We start from the raw sequence: 21,237 nt of genomic DNA on the forward strand, positions 1-21,237 counted from the left end.
CCTCTTCCCCTCCAGGAAGCTATCCCAGACTGAGCACTAGTCCTGCTTACTGAGGCAGAGAGGATGGGAAATGAGAGGAGAGAAAGGAAGCCCGAGAGGGGAAAGGGAGACGAGAAAAGGTGGTGAGTGGCCCCGAGGAAGGAGTCAGCATTTGCCTGACTCTGCGACACATTTTGTGGAGTGCAAAAAGGGCAGGTTCTGGAGCCAGACAGACTTGGGGTTAAATCTCAGCTCTACTCCTTCCTAGCTTGGTGACCTTGGGCAAGTCACTTTACCTCTCTGAGATTTCATTGTTCACATGGGATGATAACAGTTCCTAGCTCACATTACCATTGCCAAATGAGATCTTGTATGTGACATGCTGAAAGCAAGGCCTGGCGCTTAGTGGGTGTGCCATTGACAGCAGGTGGATATCGCCAGGCCCCAAACATGGGGGACTCCCAATGAATCTTCTGTAAAGACTTGATGTATGATATGGAACTTCATCCTTGGGAGCCTCTATTCCTCTTCCTCATCCCCCTGTCTCCAGGTAGCTGCAGAAGGAGCAGCCAGGATACCTGGGTCTTTGGCAGGTGAGGCCCAGATTCTCAGCTCCTGGGAAGCTGAGAATATTGCAGGTCCTTGCTGCTGCTTCTCTCCTCTTCCAGGAAAAAGTTTGAAGTCAAATGGGTCCCGAGGTGGAATATTTTCCAAATGTCAGTGCAATCTGTGGTACATTACAGCTAAATGTGATCATCTCAGTGCTGGGCTCTGAATGTCAGCGCACTGGCCATGATGGAGTGACAAATAGCAGGTTGACAGGTGGGGCTGTGGCCCCTCCCTTTCCCTGGGAAATCAGCCTGGGGAACTGGGCCATCTCTGGGTTCAGCAGGTGAGGACCATGGGCCTCTGTGGGGACACAGAGTGGGCTTTAAAGGGTCCTGTGCGTGTGGTGTGTGCATGCATGTGTGCACATGTGGCAATGTCTCTGTGCCTGTACACTTCCTCTTCGGTGTGCACAAATGCTCAGACACCCTGGGAGGGAGTTCACTAAACACAGCTGGAGATCCGTGTGTGGCTGTTGTATGTGTGTTCTTCATCTCCATCTCCATCATGTTCTCCGTGAGTCTACACTCATTAGTAGAACTGCTTGCATGGTGTACACACATTTTCACTAACTGACCGTGAGACTGCGTGTACCTGTATAGATAGACACCATCTATCTCTTGGAGGCTTTCCTATTGTGTACCTGATCTTCCTGTGCCCATATGTGTAGTTGTGTGTGTGGGCAATTGTGTATGGTTCTGTGAATAGTATTTGATTGTATATGTGTGTGTGTGTGTGTGTGTGTGTGGTTGTCTAGGTTTATAAATTCCATCTCAACAGCAAAGGCGGAAGGGGAAACTGGAGTTGGGAGAAGGCTCTCTGCCTCACTGCCCTCGTGGTGGGGCATTTTGATGGTCGCCTGCTCTGTGGGGCCTGTGATTGGCTGGGTGGGATGGGGATTAAATTGCCTCCAATTACCAGAGAGTAAGCAGTGAACTGTGAGGCCAGGGGGACGGTGCATGGATGCCAGGATCTGACAACCGCAACGGGATTAAGAAGTCCTGTGTATGCAAGCGGCCTCATGTGTCTGTGTGAGGCTGCGTGCTCGTGAATGCCTGTGACTGTGTGTTTTGCATCTTTGTGGGTGGGTGTATTTGCCCATGAGAATGCACACAAGCATGTCTGTGTTGTGTGTGTGATTATGAGAACACAGATGTGTCCCTGTGCATCCTTCTATGTGGCTGTCATTGTGCCTGCGTGGGTGTGCTAGCATGCATCTGTGTGTCTGGGAATGTGTGTGAGTTGTGGTCTGCGTCAATGCACATCTCCATGTCTGTGAGCATGTGTGTCTATGTATATGACTCTGCATGTGTCTTTGTGTGTGAGGGTTCTGCTTTGAGTGTGTGTGTCCTTGTGTGAGACTTCACATATATACGTGGGTCTCTGGTTTTCTCTGAGTAGTGTGTGTGTGTGTGTGTGTGTGTGGTTAAATGTGAGGGTCTCAGTGAATCAGTGGTTAGGAGGGAAGAGGTAGGGAGAAAACTGTTCTCCATCCCATCCCCATCCCAGCTGGTGATCAGAATTCCAAGGCCTCCTCCCTCTGACCACACCTGAGTACAAGCTTCCACAAAAAATGGGAAGACTCCCCATTAGGGAGCCTGATGAGGGGTCTGTGAGCTGGTGCTGAGCCTGGAATGGGGGATGCCATGGGTTGAGTTGTGTCCCCCTAAAATTCATATGTTGAATTCCTGAAGTAGTTGCACATGAGAACATGACCTTGTTTGGAAATAGGATCGTTGCAGATGTACATGGCTAAGATGAGGTTATCCTAGGGTTGGATAGGCTGCTAATCCAATATGACTTGTGTCCTTATAAAAGGGAAAATTTGGGCCAGGCACGGTGGCTCACGCCTGTAATCCCAGCACTTTGGGAGGCCGAGGCAGGTGGATCACCTGAGGTCAGGAGTTTGAGACAAGCCTAGCCAATAGCGAAACCCTGTCTCTACTAAAAACACAAAAATTAGCCAGGCGTGGTGGCAGGTGCTTGTAATCCCAGCTACTCGGGAGGCTGAGGCAGCAGGATCGCTTGAACCTGGGAGGCGGAGGTTGCAGTGAGCCGAGGTCGCGCCAGTGCACTCCAGCCTGGGCAACAAGAGCGAAACTCCATCTCAATACATAAATAAATAAAAATAAATAAAAAGGGGAAATTTGGACCCAGACACAGATGTGTTGAGGGAAGACGATGTTAAGAGACACAGAGAGAAGATGGCCATTTGTAAGCCTAAGAGAGATGCCTGGAACAGATTCTTTCTCACCGCCCTGCTGGCACCTGGATATCGGACTTCCAAGCCTCCAGGCCTGGGAGATCATTTGGTGCTGTTGTTTAAGCCACTCAGTTGATGGTGCTTTATTACAGCAGCCCTAGGACATGAATCCAGGGGATGTGAAGTGCTCAAGGGCTTCTCCTCCCACTGCCCTTCTGCTCCCTATGGACCCATTTCACAGATGTGTGTGTTGTGATCAGCGGTGGCCTCCTCTTCGCTCCGTCTGCTCTGAAGCACTCCTCCCTAGAGGCCTCAGTTTAGTAGCCTCCTTTGGGAGACCTTTCAGATAACCCCACCCCTGTCCCTCTCCCAGCCCTTCCCTGTCCCCAGATCTCACCTTCCTTCAAGCTGTCCTGGCAAGGCCAGGCTTTATCACCTTCTCAAAAGTAAGTACATTTTCTCCCCATTTTTCTCTTCTCTCTGCATAGCTCTGTGTCCTTGCATACAGGAGGTGCCCACTAAAGGTCTCAGTGAGGATTCCCAGGTTTCCAACCTCTTCCTGGGCTTGGGATGGGAAAGAGGATTTGTCCTCACCCCTCCTTCCCCCTACACCATGCCACCTCTTCCATGTCCTAACAGCTGCTGTTTATTTTGTTCTTACTGTACGCCAGGGCTAAGCTAGGTGCTTTAGTGGGGGACCACTTCCTCCTCTGAACAACCCTATGGGGTAGCTGCTATTTTGGCTTCATTTTCCAAAGGGGAAATGGAATCACAGGGAGGATAAATAAATGGTCTAAGATCACACCTTAAAATTCACAAATGCCAGATCAGGAAGGAGCTTTAGGAATCTGTTAGGTTACCCCTCTCAGCTGCCCCTATTTCACAGCTGGAGAAACGGAGGTCCAAGTGGCTCTTCTCCCTCCACCTGCCTCTGGTGCTCCACAGGGCTCACCCCTGACTGTCGGATCCCATCGTTTTACACACTGTCCCTGTGCCTCCTACTCTTGCAGCTTCAGCTTTCCTGAAGACACCAGTGAGTAGAAAGACCACTTTAGTCTCCGCTTCTCCTCCTGAGCTCCAGCCCTGCATTTCCACATCTTGTGCATGTGGCCTGCAGGCCCCTCAAACTCAGCATGTCTAAAATCAAACTGATCTCTCCTGACCTCAGAACCAAGGCTTCTCCTGCGTTCTCTGGCTCATTACCAGCTTTGCCGCCCTTGTCACTCAAAGGCTGAAGCCTTTGACCTCCTCTACCCACCATCCCCACACGCGGTCAATTGCCAACTCCTGCTGGCTCTTTCTTCTAAACTATTTCTCAGATCCACTGACCCAGTTTAAGCCTCAATGTCTCTCTCTGAGAGTCCTGTGTCAGCCTTTCATATCAGCTGGAATTAGGTTTGGCTGCTTGAGACAAAAGACCAAAGTGACAGAGACTTTGACAAGTTGGAAGTTTATTTGTCTCTTATGTGAGCCAAGTCTGGAGATGGGAGAGGTTCAGGGCTGGTATGGTAGCTCTATGAGGTTGATAAGAACCAAGTCCATCCATAGGGTATGACCTTTGTCCTCATGGCTCAAGGTGGCTGCTTGAGCTCCAGCCATCTCAGCTGTGTTCAGCCAGCAGAAAGAAGAAAGGGACAGTAAAAAAGAGGCAAAGGGCATGAGTCAGCAGGCTTTTAAAGAGGTGTCCCAGAAGCTGCTACATGACAATTCTTCTAAGGTTGTATTGGCTGGGACTCAGTTCATGCACAGTTCATACACAGCTGTGAAGAAAGCTGGGAAATGTGGCCCTTGTAATAGAAGGCCATGTGCCTGGTTAAAATTTGGGGCTTCTCTGATTAAGGAAGAAAGTGAGACTGTGACCTCCTCCCTTCCTCACTGGTCTCCCTCTCATTTCTTTCATCCTCTAATCCAGCTTGGGCAAGTAGCCAGGATAATCTTTCTAAAATGCAAATCTATACATAGGGTTGCCAGATTTAGCAAATAAAAATACAAAATTCCCAGTTAAATGTGAATTCCAGATAAGTAATATATAAGTGATTTTGCATAAGTATGTCCTGTGCAATACTTAGAATACTAATACTAGAAAAATTATTTTTTATTTATCTGAAATTTGCATTTAACTGGGCACCCTGCAATTTATCTGTCCAGCCTATCCATATACTTTTCATGGTTCCCCACTGTTGTCAGAAAAAGACCCGAGCTCTGTGGAAGGCTTTGCTGGGCCCTTTGCAATCTGTCCCACAACTGACCTGTCTAGATCCTTGTTCCCTGAACAAGCCCTGCACTGCTTCCGCTGTCTCCAAGCCCCCAAACCTTTGCTTAAGCTCTTTTCCTGGGAGACTGTCCTTCTCTATCTGAGAAGGCCCATGCACCCAGAGGGAACATGGCCCCTGTGGCTCTAGATTCCTGGGGACATGGCAGGGACGAGTGATTATTTGCAGAATGAATGAAATGATGGGTCCAGGGACACGCGCAAATGAGAGGCAAGGTTGGAGTGGCTCCCTCACATTATGACTCCCTGTACAGTGCTCTCTGCACCCAGGTTGGCTCATGTGGGCCCAGCACTGGGATCTCTGTCCCTGGGGCCTTCATTTTCCACAATCCCATGTCTGGGCATGGCACCCCCCAGCACACAAGGGGTTAAGCCAGCCTTGGAGTTGGGAGCTGGAGCCCATGGAGTCCTTCCTGACAATAAAGCTAATGAATCCCTCCTTGCTGTTTTCTCTTGCACAATAACATTTAATCATCATTTGCACAGCAGATGAGAAGTTTGCAGCAGATGCAATTCTGCGTGACTGGCGATTTCTGCGTGTGGGCATCATTCTTGCTGTCCCCAGCACACCTGACGATCTGGGGTTGGGCAGGCTGTGCCCCAGAGAGGGTGTGTGTGCATCCACGTGATAGGGATCTGACTCCACACATGTGTGGGAGATGGGCTTTGGAGGCACGTGTCTATGTGTGTGCTTGTCTGTGGGGTTGAGTTAGGCACATGGGGCATGGGTATGAGTGAACTGTGCTGGGCCTGCCTAAAGGTGCACGTGGACAGAGGTGGTTAACGCCTGAGGACACGTTGTCTGGAAGTTGAGGAACCTACATGGAGACAGGCAGATGCACATATACCATTGCATGTGTGTGAGTGCTTGGTGCAGATCTGAGCATTTGTTGGAGGATGGCTGTTTGTTTAGGTGCTTGTACTTGATCGTGTATATTATGTTCATACACACAGACCTATGTCCTCACATGTACAAATGCATCTATGGGACCATGCGTTTGAATTTGGAGTTTGTAATGGACTGTTCCTGAGGTTACATTTGCTTTCCTGTGCGTGCATACAAATGGGCATATGACTGAGAATGAGAGCATGGGGTTGTATGTTCATGCACAGAAGTACATTTGAGGGTATGCACACATATGTGCTATGTATTCGAGTGGGAGTTTCTGGGGACACACATTTGTTAGTGAATGGGTATGAATATATGCCTGAATGGGAAAATATGTTTGCTTATTGAAGAGTACCAGTGGACACACATGTACATGCATGTAAGAGAACTTATCTATGGCAGGCATGTGCATGCTCTGAATACAAACATGAGTGCACACATGAGAGCTTGCCTCCCGTGCACGCATAGCATGCTGGCATGTGTCCACATTTGCAGACCTGCAGGGATATGCTCTGTGTGTATCACTGTGAACATGTCTGCATTGTGCCCACAGGCGCAAACATGTCTGTGGGTACAACCTGTACATGCATCATGTGCTGGCATGCTCATGCACACGCTGGAACATGAGCCGTCTCGCCTCAGAGTGAGGGCTGACAGGGTTGCATTTTCCAAAGGCTCAGCGACCAGTGACAGAGCTGGCCTGGGAGTGCTTGCTGGCAGGAGGTGAATGGAGCTGCTGATTTGTGACCTGGGGGTGGGCTGTGATGACGGCTGGCTGATGGATGCAGGCGCTTAGACACCCTGTATGACAGCAGCCAGCTCTCTGAGCTGCCTGAATCAGGAGGTGGGAGTTTAGTTCTTGACCTGTGCTGCTCAATGCTGGCTTCCCATCTCCCTGGTGCTTGTCCACAGCCACATGAGGACACACACACACACCAGAGACACAGACCCAGGCTTGGACAGTGGCCAGCCAGCTAGGCCCCTCTGTCCATCTTGCTCCCAGCTCTGCCATCCCCTGAAGTGCCTCCCCTTCTCACCAACATGCTTCTCTGTTCTCCCAGAAACTTCACTCAGAATCAGAGTCATCTAGGCCCTGTGCAGAGCCGTGGCGTGTGGGAGTGTGAAATCATTTCAGGCCTTTAAAGGCTTCATGCCCTTGGGCAAAGCATGGTTCATCTGTGAGCCCTGGGTTCCTCATCTCATCCTCATAAAACAGGCCTAATGAAAGCACCTGCTTAAAATTAAACAAGGCAAATTATGTAAAAGCACTAAACACAGTAAACACAGCGTCCATTCTCCATGAGATTTACCTATCTTAGTATTAATTATGTACGGTGCTGAGAACAGGGCCTGGCATGCTGCAATGCTATATAAGTGTGCTGTCACTGTCATCACTACTATCATCGTCGTTGTCATTAATATCCCTGGTTCTGAAATCCTTGGCCAATTGCACATCAGTTCTTGCTCAAGACCCTGAATACTCTTTTATCCCATGATAATGATGGTGATGATGATGATGATGACAACAAAAGGGGAATATTTTTCTTTTCATCTTCCTAGATGCCTTGTAAGAAGGTCAGGCATAGTAAATGGAAGGCTCTTTATTTTCTAAGCTCCTTGATAGAGCTGGGTTTGCTCATTTGGAGCTTGGAGCTGGCATGGTTGTATTTTCTGCCTAACACAGCATGTGGAACTCTTGGGGAACCTGGTGGGAATCAATGAGACAGATGACCAAAGGCTGTGCGTCCCATAAAACCCTGCTCTGTGACCCCAAGTCATCAGAAAAACTCACAAATGCTTGGCATGAGTAGACACCTTGTGCAACCCAGTGAAAGGGCAGGACTCACTGGATTTCACTCTGGGCTGGCTCAGCACCCAGTGGAGACAGCAAGTGTGGATGCAGGAGCTGGAAGCAAAGGGGATCGAGGGAACATTACCTTTTCCTCCACACCCCACTCTGGAACTAGCAGAAATCACGGGGCGCTTGAGGACTTCTACAGGCTGTGGAATGCAGTGGCGGGTAGAGGAACGAGCTCTCCCAGAGCACAGACAGGGACTTTTGGATACACCCAAGCATATGTTTGGGGCTTCCTGTGTGCTGGACACTGTGTGTACTGCTGACGGGGTAGGTTCTGGGGGTCAGAGCACCTGGGTTTAAATCTCAGCATCTCCAGTTATTCGTCATTTGATCTTGCACAAGTTACTTAACCTCCTTGTGCCTCAGTTTTCTCACCTGTAAAACGAGGGCTGCCTCATTGCGTCGTTGTGGGATTAAATGCGTTAATTTATGTAAAATGCTCAGTAAGTGTCAGCTGTTGCTATTGCGTTTTATCCTTATTGCAACCCTATGAAGTAGGTGGTCTGAGCATATGCACTTTATGGATAAGAAAACTGAGGCACACAGAGGGTAAATAACTTGTCTGAAGTCACACAGTGGCCGGGCGTGGTGCCTCATGCTTGTAATCCCAGCACTTTGGGAGGCCAAAGCGGGAGGATCACTTGAGCCCAGGAGTTTGAGACCAGCCTCGGCAGCATAGCAAGACGCCACCTCTACAAAAAATTAGCTAGGTGTGATGGTGCATGTCTGCAGTCCCAACTACCTGGGGGGCTGAGGTGAGAGGATCGGTTGGGCCTGGTATATTGAGGCTGCAGTGAGCCATGATTGTGCCATTGCACTCCCGCTGGGCGACAGAGCAAGACCCTGGAAAGAGAGAAAGAAAGAAAGAAAGAAAAGGAAAGAAAGAAAGAAGGAAGGAAGGAAGGAAAGAAGGAAAGAAAGAAGAGAGAGAGGGAGGGAGGGAGAGAAAGAAAGAGAAAGAAAGAAGGAAAGAAAGGAAGGAAGGAGAAAGAAAAAGAAAGAGAAAGAGAGAGAAAGAAAGAGAGAAAGAAAGAAAGAAAAATAAGTAAAGAAAGAAAGAAAAAAGAGAAATCATATGGTGGGTAAATCGTAGAGCCAAAGGCTCAGAAGGCGAATCTGGATAAATAATGTTCTTTATTTCTGGCAAGATCTTTGACTCTGTGTGACCTTGGGTAAGTCATTCTCCATGTGTGAGGTTTAGACAGGATGTTCAAGGGACCTATGACTTCATGTCCGTGTGTCCCTCTGGACATATAATCTACCTGTGACCTCCTTCTTGGCAGGGTCAGTATCTGCTAAGGCAACCAGTGCATGTGGAAGGGACAGGCTTGGAGTCGGGGGAACCTGTGCCGCCTCTGCTCTGTCCCATACTAGCTGGGAGACCTTGAACCAGCCACTTTATTCCTCTGAGTTTCAGTTTCCCCTTTCTACAGTGGAGCTGGCAACCAACCTCAGAAATGCTGTTGGGCTTCTGTATGTGAGAGCTGGGCACACGGGGCTGAGAGAGGTGGCTGCACATCTCCCCAGGGGTCCCCAAGTTACCATGCCCATTTGTAGCATGAGCTATAGGAACCATGGGTTAAAGGTCCCACATAGGATGATTTGGGGGTTCCCAAATATCCCTCCACTTGGGCTTACCATGCTAACCCCACATCCCTGCCACTGGCCACTCTCAATGGACTTTAGAAGGCATGTTCAAGTTGAGCAAGTTATCAGGCTCCTTAACCTGGCCTTCAAGTTCTTTTCACAACTACCTCCAACCAGCCTTCCCTGCCTCACCTCCCACCACTCCTCCACCCTGCGATCCAGCCCCCAGGGCCACAAACCCTTCCTGAAGCTGCCACACACTTCTTACCTTCTCCCCACCCCCAGCCTTTGCAGATGCTCTTCTCTCTGCTTGGAATACTCTTGCTCGCATGGCCACCTCACATCCCATACTCATTCTTCGAGACCCAGTTGAAGTTACTTCCTCTGGGAAGCCCTCCAGGATTACTCAGTCTTTCTTTAGTGCTTCCAGGATCTTATTCTGTTAATTCTGCTACAATTCTTACCAAACACATTATTTTTGGCTGCTTCAGCTCCCTGATCCACTTCCTTCCTCCAACTTACGTCTTGAGCTACCGGAAGGGAGGAATTACCTATCATCTATGCAACCCTTGGCAGTTTACTACTCTCTTAGCCTCAGTTTCCTCATCTGTGAACTGGGGCTGACAGTACCTAAATGAGAAAAAATAATGCAGGTAAGGCACTGGGACATACTAGCCATCTCTGGATCTATCACAGTGGACCTTGGCAAATGTGGAGGGAATGAATGAGAGCTCCCTGGGAGGGTAAGAAAAATAAGGCTAATAAGCATTTATTGGGAACTTTCCACATGTCAGGAAGGCACTGAGTTCAGAGCTTAACATCCACTATCTCCTTTAAGACTTTTAATAATCCTTTAAGGAAGAGATTATCATTATCCCCATTTTACAGATAAGGCAACTGAGGCTTCAGCAGTGGAGGACCTTGATGAAGGATGCCCAGCTAGCAGGAGCTGGAATTCATGTTGGATCAATGTGGAATGAATGAATCACTTGGGCGTAGGGGGAGATGGGAGGACAAATAACCTGTATCTTATAATCATATGGTTTTAGAGCTGGAAACTCTTCAGGTGACTTAGTCCGGGGGTTCTTAATTTGGGATCCATGAGTGGGAAGACTGATGGGTTCCAAAGCCAGACAGATAAGGTCCCCCCATCTTGCCCAGTGGTTTCTGACCCCTCTGTCTCCTGCCAATCCTTGCATCCACTCAAGTCCTGGAGTCACCCAGCTTGTTCTTGCTTGGCTCCGCTGGTATTTCAGTGTGGTCTGAGACTCCTGAAGGCTCTGCAGTTGCCGGGAGTGTCCTTATCCCCCATGCAGGGCAGGATCAGGAGCCGACAACGGCAACCTTTTCCCCTCCCCTGGGAGATGTAGGGAAAAGGGGAAGGGCATCTGGAGCAAGGGAGAGAGCTCAGACCTTGGAGGCAGACACACTGGGCTTCTAAGAACCACAAAGATAAGAATAGTAACAAAGGCTAGCATTTATTGAACACCTACTATGTGCCAAGCACTGTCCTAACCACTTGACACATATGAACCCTTTTTAGCCTCACAACTCCTCGAGGTAGGTTCTGTTATTAACCCCATTTGACAGATGAGGAAACTGAGGACCAGAGAAGTGAAGTGACTTGCCCGAGGCCAGGCAGCTGGTCAGTGCCAGAGGCTCTGCCATTCACTGGCCAGGTGCCCTTGGATGGGTCACAGCCACTTCTCTGGGGTCCTTTCCCCTTCTATTCCGTGCAGGACACCACCTCATGGTTTCTCTGACGACTGAGCTGATCTCTGTACAGCGTCCCAGCACACAGTAGGTGCTTAGTAAATGAACAGCCTTCTTTCCTCTTAACTCTGATGGGGGAAACCTGGGGTGGGGGCATCTCAGCGGCGTGCTCCCTCCAGCATTCTCCCCCAGGCCAGGATTGAGTGACCCGCCCCTTCCCGACTCTGCAACGCCACCCCCATCTCCCATTCTAACCCCAGAGCCACACCGTGCCCGGTCTCGCCTCAGTTTTAATGCCGTTGGTCAGAATCCCGCACCTCTGGGCTCCAAAGCTGCACCCCTAGAGGAGGAGGAGTGGAAGAGTCCGCTCCTAGCAAGTCCCCCCTCCGTCCAGCCGCCAAGGGAGGGTTGGGGGAGGGCAGGAAAGGGGGTCCGCGGGGGAAACGCGTTGTCCTGGGGCCCCGGCGTGTGCTGGGCGGGTGAGCAGCCGCGCCCCGACGGCAGGGCGCGGGGCTAGGAGGCCTGGGCCTCGTCGTCCCCGCGGTGGCCGGCGTAGAGCGCGGCCAGGGGCCGGAAGCGCGGACCCCAGCTGCTGAGATAGGCGAAGTCCTGCTCGGAGCCCGACGAGCCGCTGTGCAGCGAGCTGAGCGAGGCGGCCGGCGAGTCCGCGCCCTCGAAGGCGTAGGTCTGGAAGGCGTCGTAGGGCGGCACCGACAGGTCCCCGTCCGCCAGTGCCACCTTGCGGCTGATGAAGTCCCTGAACACTGAGAAGTCCGGCTCGGGGCTCGGCGGCCCCTGCGGCAGCGAGTGGCGCTCGGAGGGCAGGTGGGCCTGCGGGGGGCTGCCCGCGCCCCCGCCCGAGCCCCCGCCAGCTCCCCCGCCCGCGCTGCCGCCCCCGTCGCCGCCCTTGAGCTCGCCGAAGTCGTAGAGGCTCCGCAGCGCCGACATGTCGTAGGCTTCGGTGTCCTGCTCGCCGCCGCCTTCGTCGTTGTATTTGATGACGTTGTCCCGCATGTCCTCATCCTCGTCCGAGCTCAGGTGGCTCTTGTGGTGGCGCCTGAGGGTGAGGATCAGCAGCACCAGCACTGCGAGGGGGACAGAGGGGGCAACTGAGGGCCAAGCCCCGCCCAGGGCATTAGAAGGACCCTCTACCCCATCTCCTCCCGCCTCCCACCAGCAGAGTGGGCCCAGCCTCAACATTCCTACAGATTTCCTGGATTTCTGTTCAAAAAGCCATTCTTGCAATCAGAACTGAGCTGAGTGTCTGGAGAGGTAGTGAGCTACCCATCTCGGGAGGTATGCAAATCGAGGCTAGATTACTCTGGGGTGGAGGTGGCCAATGGGAGAGCAGTGTTAAAGGTTTTCCTGGGTGTTGAGGCCTGAGGTCTCCCTTCTCAGCCCTATGAAGAGATACACTCTCTGAGGACTCTAGGTGCTGGGGGTGTGTAGCAGGCAGCTGAGAAACAGAAGGAGCTGGAGGAGTGAAAGATGTCCTTCACCCTGACCTCTCTCTCACCCTCACCCTCCTCTGCCACACCAGAAGTCTTGAGCTCCTACTCAATCCTTTGGTTCTCAGGTCAAGGCCTGCAGGAACCCTTCCCTGAGAGCTGCAGGCCAGGTTCCATGCCTTCCCCTGCAAGATTCCCCAGGACGGGGCTCCTTCCTCTATCATACTGGTTCTCAAAGTGCGGCCCCTGGGCAACAGCAACATCCTCCTGGGAGCTTGTTAGAAATGCAGACCCTTGGATCCTGGCACGGATCTTGTGGCAGTGGAGGGGGATCTGTGTTTTAACAAGACCTGCAGACCTGAAGAGGCAGCTCAAGTTTGAAAGCCACAGCTCTGTCATAGACCAGACCCTGCTGTGTTACCAGGTCTGTCTCCACCCCAAAACACACACCCTAAGCTAGGACCTGGGAAATGTTCCTCTATCTTGGTGCCTGGCATGCAGTGAGCACTTGAAGCATGCTTGTTGAATGAATGAATGACTAAAGGAAGAGCTGGATGGAGACTTGGGTTAAGTGAATGAATGCTTGTCCCCTCTTGGCTTTCTTCACTTGATTTCCAGGACTCCACATTCTCCTCCTCCTCCCACCTCACTGATCACTCATTCTCAATCTTCTAAGCAGGCTTCTCCTCACCTCTCTTAACTCAGATGTCCTAGGATTCAGACCTCGGTTCTGTATCCATGCTCCCTCTCTTGGAGCTCTCTTTTGGTCTCAACGGCTTTAAAAGTTCCATTTAGAACCTGACAATTCCCATATCTCAGCCTGGACCTCTCCCCTGAAATCTAGATTGTACATTCAATTTCCTACTCAACATGCCCTCTTGTTGACGAAGCGAATCTCAAACTTAACAGGTTCAAAGGTGAAATACTAATCTTTCCCCCTTCCCCACCCCGAGTCTCCCCCACCTCAGTGTTAGGAACCCCGACTTTTCAATTACTCAGGGCTTCTAAGTCTCTTTTGTTGAGTGCTAAATCTCAGTGTCTAGTACATGGGAGGAACTCACTGGATGGATGTATAGGTAAATGATGATGGGTGGATGGACAGACAGATGGACAGACATGTACGAGGTACTGTGCTGGGCACTGGACTCTTCTTGCTCCTCCAAACAGCTCCAGTGGCCAGAGCTGGCTGTGAGGGCCATGGGGCAGGGCACCTGCTCACCACCTAACAAGGTGGCTTGTGACAGGGAAGAGCATGAGAGCTGGGGACAGGCCCGGAGGGAGGGCACAGGGAAGGAAGGTGTCAGGAGAGAAGTGGGAAAGATGGATGGATGGCTTCTGGAGCCGAGGCTGGGAGCTATGGAGGGGGATGCCCGCGGGAGCAGATGGTGAGGTTTGCGGGTGGCGGGCGACAGATGTGCCAGGCCTGATCAGCGATTCCACCCGTCACCTTTAGAGCACTGATGTGCACTTTCTTCGTTTGTGGGCAATTAGGCAGAAATTTGTTTGCACTGCCTCGGAAAATGAAACCGCTGTAAAGTGCACCCGGTGGAAAAAGGGTTTCTGAGCCATGGGCTGGGGTGGGGGGAGAAGGGGGGCCTCCCAACTATGAGGAGCCTGCCCAGGGCCTCTGCTGGGACCTGAGGAGGTACAGCCTGGCCATAGGCAGGTCCTCAGAGGGTGGACAGAGGCCATGCCAGTGCTAGCCAGTGAGGGTTGGGGGAGGCAGCTGACATCTCCCAGGGAGCAGAGCAAGGCTGGAATCTGCACTTGGACCTCCCTTGAGCTCCTCTAGCTTTGGCCTCAGTGCCCTTCTGTACTTGGGTGGTTACAGCTGTGACAGGTGGCATATGGCCACTCAAATCCAGGTTAGCTTCTGAAACTTGACCTCTTCATTGGGGAGACTTTGGGGTGCAAATGGCTGCTAGTGGCCTGGTACCAGTGTAGATTTTGCCCCCTTCCCCCACCACCAATGACTTGAAATTTTGCTCTCAGTTTAGATTCATAGCAGGTGGTGTAGTTAGAGGAGCAGAGGACACAGGGTGAGAAGACCTAATATCAAATCCAAAGATTATCCAGTACCCTTACACCAGCCACCTAACCTCTCTGACCCCCAGCGTTTTCATCTGAAAAATGGGATGATATGCCTGGCCATGTGCTTGTGAGGTTCGCAAGAGCCCTTTTTACTAAAAGTCCTACATAGAGACTAAAAAAGGACCATTCACATGAGAAAATTTAAAAAATATATGCTAGGGTGAGGTTTGGGCTACACGTGTAGGGGGTGGGCCACAGTGAGCTCATCCCTGGAGTTGGTGGCGGGGCCGCTCTGCGCTTAGAAGACTCCTCATGGGGGCTGCTTGTTAGAGCTTGGAGATGGTTTGGCCAGCCCATCCTCATGTGGAGAGGGAAGCTGAGGCCCCATGGGGGCTGGTTAGGAAGGAAACCCAGGACGCCAGGATGGGGCCAATCAGGCAGGGCTGGGTGGCTCTCGATGGACTCACCGACCAGGATGAGAACGCAGACCAAGAGGGCGATGAGGGCGCCGGGGCTGAGGGAGGCGGCCATGACAAAGGCCGTGGTGTTGCAGGACTGGATGGCGCCGGAGCTGTCGCAGCCACAGATGCGGATGGTGAGCGTGCCTGTGCTGCTCAGCGTGGGTGGCCCACTGTCTACCACCAGGATGGGCAGGAAGAACACGTCCTGCTCCTGCCGGTTGAAGCCCACGTGCTGGGTGTGCACCGCAGCGGTGTTGTCTGTTCCGGAAGAAGGGGGAGCGGTATGACTTGGGGCCGGGGGTCAGCATCCTTGTCCTAGCCACCTCCTGATTGCATCGTGAGATTTGCCTCCCTATGCCCCAAACTACAGCCTCCCAATGGACTCATGGGTCTCTTCTCTGATCTCCCAAAATTCTATTACCAGATGCCTCCAAATTCTGCCCCATGCTGCCCAAAGATTCTGTCCCCCAAAGTCTACCCTCAGCTGCCCAAAATCCTGTCCCCATGTAGCCCACAATTCTGTCCTCAAACCATCCCAAGATTCTGTTTTCAGCTATTCTAAGATTTTGTCCTCAGCTGTGCCAAGGTCCCCAGCTATTCCCAGATTCTGTCCCCAGCTAGGCCAAGGTCCTGTCCCTGGCGATGTCTTTTTTTTTTTTTTTTTTTTTTTTTTTTTTTTTTTGCCATTTGTCTCAACAGCTTGTTTTTGCTCTAGATTCCACCCCAGCTTCCCAGCGTATTCTGACCCTAGGAGTCCTATAGGGTCCTTGGGTTGTGGTTTGTTGGGCCCTGACAAGTCCTGGGTCATCAGAAGGGACTGGGAACTCTGGCTGGCATCTGCCTTTGGCTGTGGGATCTTTCTGTCCTTCATACCCCAAGGCCAGTTGAGAGTCCTGGAGCCTGACAAGGAGTCTCTGCCTAAGAGGCTGAGCCTAGAGGACTGGGGGCGTGGTGAGGGGCCTGATGAGGGGCCCTGGAGCATTGAGGCCTTCTTCTCCACATCTTTCCTTTTCACATAGGCGGCCAGAGAGGACAGTGAACAAACACAAATGGAACTCATGGCACTGGTTCAGCCTGTCACCGGGGAAGCCAGGCAGGACGCAGGGGGATGGTGGCTGGCCTTGGAGCACAGGCTGAGGTGACAGGTGGCACCCCCTTCTCCGCCCTTTCTGCCTCCTTCACACCTGTTCTGTAGGAGTCAGGCCACCTGACCCTCTGTCATTTTGATGGCCTCTCTCAGTTCTGCACATGCAGGGGTACGAAGTGCCCAGAGCTCCGAAGGCTGCTGCCCCTCCCTTCACAGCCAACTCTGCCAAAGGGGGCCCTGCCTTCCTGCTGGGGGCCTTCAGTCCTCCTTCTCCCCGCGGTCTTCAGTCTGCTGTTTCTAATCTGAGAGCCAGATCTGGGAGATCTGTTGGCAGCCTGGGTTCCTTACCCTGCTTCGTGGCCCCAGTTAACCCAGCTCCTTCCCCAGACGCCCCCAATTCAGTGTCCCAGATCTGGCCTTTCTCATCATGGATGCTATGCAGGAAAAGGAGCCCTACGAAGGTCTGACTTGTAGCCTTTGGCACATCTCAGAAGTGGACTGCAGGTCCAGATGCAGCACGACTGGCCGTGAGTTGGAGGCTGCCGACGAGGTGCCGGGAACATGAGGGTTCATTCCATTAGCCTATCTCCTTTTACACACATTTGAGAATTTCCATTAAAATGTTGAAAAATAACGCAAGTCTATCATTTACTAGCTGGGGAAACCCACTGAGCTTCTCTAAGCTTCAGTTTACCCATCTGTAAACTCAGAAAGGGTATCATGCAGGTGTGAGGATTAAATGGTGTAATTCACACATAACCCTTAGAAAAGTTCCCAGCCCATAGAAATGCTCAATAATGCAGATTAATATTTTTTCAGACCCCGCCCCCATCTTCCCCGTGCTGCACCCGCTGCCGGCTCCCTTTCTAGGCCGCCCTGCCTTTCCTCATAAAGTTCCTGCTATCTGGAACACCCTCTTCACCTTCTTGCCTGGGCAAATTCCTCATCCGTCATGCTCCAGCTAAATGTCACCTCCTTTCTTGTGGCCTCCTTTCTCCGCTTCCCTGGGAAGGAAGGATTTATGGCTCCCCCCTCCCTGCTCTGACTATGCAGGTGCTATGCACAGTTCTGTTACAGCACTTGTCACGTTGTGTTAAGTTAGTGTGTGCCTGTTTCTCCACTGCATGGCCGGCCAGGGCTGGCATGGAGCCAGTCTTGAAGAGCAATCCTTGAATGAACCACAGCTTTTGGGAGAACTGGTGGTCTTGGGTCAGCCCCTCAGGTCACTGCTGCCACCCTGTCCCCGGAGCTTACATGGGGTGGTCACACTGGATGGCAGCTCTAGTGGCCACCTCAGCCAAACAGAAGCAATTAAGGCAGAATCTCAGGCCCATTGGGTTGGAAAGCCTTGTGAACTTGGCAAGGTTGAGTCAAGTTCGACAGTTCAAACTGGCTACATTCAGGCTTGAACTCTAGCTCTCCCGCCAAAGGATGCGTCAACCCCAGCTGGGAAAAATCTGCCTTCTGCAGGGAAGAAAGGGGGCTGGAGGGCAAGATGGGAGAAAGAGGGAATGGCATGGGACCCATTTGTACTGAATGGATATTTTTTTATGCATCAAGGACTCTCTGCATATTTTAAATACATAGTAATGTTTAATCCTCATAACCTGTTAAGAGTTGTGGCATTATTCCCATTTCGTATATATGGAAATTGTGGCTCAGAGACAAGTGACTTGTCTGAATTTTTCCAGTGAAAGCATTCTTCCTTCCTTCCAACCATCCAACAAATCTTTTTTTTTCTTGAGACAAGGTCTCACTCTGTCACCCAGGCTGGAGTGCAGTGGTGTGACCTCAGCTCACTGTGACCTCGGTCTCCCAGGCTCAAGCAATCCTCCCACCTTAGCTTCCTGAGTACCTAGGACTACAGGTATGCACCGCCATGCTCAGCTAATTTTTTTTAATTTTTAAAGTTTGTTTTTTGTGTGTGTGTGTGTGTGTGTGTGTGTGTACAGATGAGGTCTCATTGTATTGTCTAGGCTGGTCTCGAACTCCTGGGGCTCCTCCTGCCTCAGCCTCCCAAAGTGGTGGCATTACAGGCATAAGCCACCATGACTGGCCTCCATCCAACAAATCTTTATTAACTACTATGTGCTAGGCACCATGCTAGTCGCCATGAGAAAACAATAGAGAGCTACGCCAGCTCGCTGCTGGTCCTGGATCAGAGCTCATATTTTCATGTGAGAAACAATGCTAATCAAATAAACCCACAATTTAGTCTACAATTACAAACCATGGTGAGTGCTGTGAAGGAAGAATATAGGAAGAGCACATAACAGAGCACCTGAGCCAGTCTAGGAGGTCAGGGAGAGCTTCTTGGAAGAAGTGATATGATTCCTGAGCCCGAACAGTGAGTTTAGGGAGAGGGAACAGCGTATGCAAAGGTCCTGAGGTTGGAAGAAGCATAACACACTCAGGGACCCAGGACACTCAGAGGACACTCAGTCCTTTGTGGCTGGAGGAATGAGGGTAATAGCTACAAAGAGTCAAGACGAGGCTGGAGGAGGAGGCAGGCGGTCATTGTGGAAAGCCTGGGAGGCTGTGGTAAGGAATTTGGGTCATTTTCCCTTCCTTCCCTTCCTTCCCTTCCTTCCTTCCCTCCCTCCCTCCCTCCCTTCCTTCTTCCTCCCTCCCTCCTTTCTTTCTCTCTTTTCTTTGTCCTTTCCTTTCCTTTCCCTCTTTGTTTTCTTTTCTTTTCTTTTTCTTTCCTTCCTTCCTTCCTTCTTTCTTTCTTTCTCTTTCTCTTTCTTTCTTTCTTTTCTTTTTTTCTTTCTTTTCTCTCTCTCTCTTTCTCTTTCCTTTCTTTCTTCCTTTCACAGAATCTTGCTCTGTCACCCAAATTGGAGTGCAGTGGCGCAATCTTGGCTCACTACAACCTCCGCCTCCTGGGTTCAAGCAATTCTCCTGCCTCAGCCTCCTGAGGAGCTGGGATTACAGGCGTCTGCCACCACGCCTGGCTAATTTTTGTACTTTTTAGTAGAGACGGGGTTTCATGATGTTGGCCAGGCTGGTCTCAAACTCCTGGCCTCAAGTGATGTGCCTGCCTCAGCCTCCCAAAGTGCTGTGATTACAGGCATGAGCCACCACTACTGGCCGGAATTTGGATAATTTTCTTAAAAGCAACAGGAGGCCATTGATTGGTGGGCTTTAAGCAAAGAAGTGACCTAGTGACAAACCCATTCATTCAACAGCAAGTAGGAATTGAGCATCATCTCTCTGTCAGGACTATTCTAGCCCCTGGGGATACTGCAATGGACAGAATGGATGCGGTCCCTGTCCTTGCTGGGCCTGTGTTCTAGTTGAGGCAGCTTATCATCTAAAATGCAGGAGTCGATGTGGAAGAACAGCCAGGAAGCTCTCGTGTGTTTTAGGTGTGAGATAATAGTAGTAGTGGAGGCACAGAGAAGTAGGCAGATTTGAGAAATGAGCGGCTGGCTCTGGCTCAGCTTCAGATTGCCAAGCAAGAAGAGGGATGTTTGTCTCTCAGGGTTGCTGTCTTGGGCCATGGGACCATATGTTCTGGGAACTCTGGTCCCCACCACTCCTCCACCCCATGAAGGGGAATCCCCAGGCATCAACCCTGAATGCATCAAGCTGCCCTCCTGGGCAGCAGCTGGCTTCAGTTGGGGAAGCCTCTGGCCACCCCAGTCCCCTACCCCACCCTTCTAGGTGGGATCTGTGCCCAGCGCTGCATCCATCCATCTGGCCTGACATACATCAGTGTCAATCCCTGGCTGCAAAGGCAATATTTATAAATCACGTTTCCAAACTGGCTACACATTTGTACAAAGAAACAGATGGGTTGGGGTAGCCGTTTGTCACCTAGGATATTTATACAGTGAGGAGGAGGGGGCTTGGCAAGTAGTGGGAAGGGGCTGAGGGACTGGAGGAGGAGGCCTTCCACGGCTGCTGTGACCTCAGCGTGCTGCTGCCACCCTGTCCCCGGAGCTTACACCAGGTGGCACTCTGGATGACAGCTCTGGTGCCCCCGCCCTCCCCCACCAGCTAAACAAAAGGAATTGAGGCAGAATCTCGGGCCTCTTGGGTTGGAAAGCCTGGTGAACTTGGCAGAGTTGAGCCAAGGCTAGCTGTGTTTCCTGTGACCTGCTCAGGATACTATTGGACTAATGAATAGGCAGGGCCGTACTGGTTGTTAAAATATTGAAATACTTCCAAAAAAAGGCTTAAATAGCTGTTGACACTAAGCCCCCCAAATCTCTCCCTGCTGCCTCAGACTTTTCCCCAGGCAGCCTCCCAACTTTGACACAATCAAGCCACGAAGGAGTTAATGCCTGGTGTAGTAAAGTTTCCAGGGTCCTGCTCCAGGTTTTGGTCAGCATCCTTTCTGATTGGCCATCTGAGCTGCACTGGTTGTTAAATCTGTTTATTATTTTTCATTATTTATTTTTAATTATTGATTGACTGAGACAAGGTCTCACTGTCTCCCAGGCTGGAGTGCAGTGGTGCGATCATGGCTCAATGGAGCCTCAAACTCCTAGGCTCAAGTGATTCTCCTGCCTCAGCCTCCTGAGTAGCTGGGACTACAGGTGTGCACCACCATGCCCAGCTAATTATTATTATTATTTTTAAAGAGATGGGTTTTCACTGTGTTGTCCAGGCTATTCTCAAACTCCTTGCCTCAAGGGATCCTCCTGCCTTGTGCTGGAATTATAAGCATGAGCCTTACATATTTTTAACAGGACTCCCAGGGGTACAGATGGGTCTGGCTTCAGAGGCCACTAAGGCCTCCGCATTGGGTGTGAGTGTGTAAAGGCCTTGAGAAGGATCCCAGACCTGTTCCAAGGCCAGAAGGAACCCATATGATCTGGCCCCCTCGCTGACCACATCTCCTCCCAGTCCTGTCTCTTACTCACTCTAATCACACAGGTCTCCTCCATTCCTAATCCACCCCAGTCCTGCTCACCACAGGGCCTTTGCACTTGCTATTTCTTTCACTGGGGTGGTCGTTTTCTCTCATATCCTTTAGGTCCCTTCTCACTATGGATACCCTTGGAGAGTCCTTCCCAGGCCACCCTATTTAAGAAGATAGCTTCTCCTCTTACCCTGCTTTCTCTCTCTCTTTTTTTTTTTAGATGGAGTTTCACT

The 21,237-nt window shown here is 51.1% G+C and overlaps 1 protein-coding gene across 2 annotated transcripts in view; it reads right to left on the reverse strand.

Moving 5' to 3' along the window:
• Positions 1–10,851: 10,851 nt before the first annotated feature.
• Positions 10,852–21,237, reverse strand: part of CDH22 (cadherin 22) — a 135,066-nt gene continuing 124,680 nt past the window's right edge. For both annotated transcript variants that reach the window (XM_055373100.2, XM_031004925.3), the window contains 2 exons: positions 15,054–15,305; positions 10,852–12,192 (listed from right to left, as the gene is read on the reverse strand). In XM_055373100.2, the coding sequence (XP_055229075.2) occupies positions 11,621–12,192; positions 15,054–15,305 (824 nt within the window). In that variant the 3' untranslated portion in view covers positions 10,852–11,620. The remainder of the gene's footprint in view (positions 12,193–15,053; positions 15,306–21,237) is intronic.

Source organism: Gorilla gorilla, chromosome 21, assembly GCF_029281585.2.
Source record: "Gorilla gorilla gorilla isolate KB3781 chromosome 21, NHGRI_mGorGor1-v2.1_pri, whole genome shotgun sequence".
Lineage (NCBI taxonomy): Eukaryota > Metazoa > Chordata > Mammalia > Primates > Hominidae > Gorilla > Gorilla gorilla.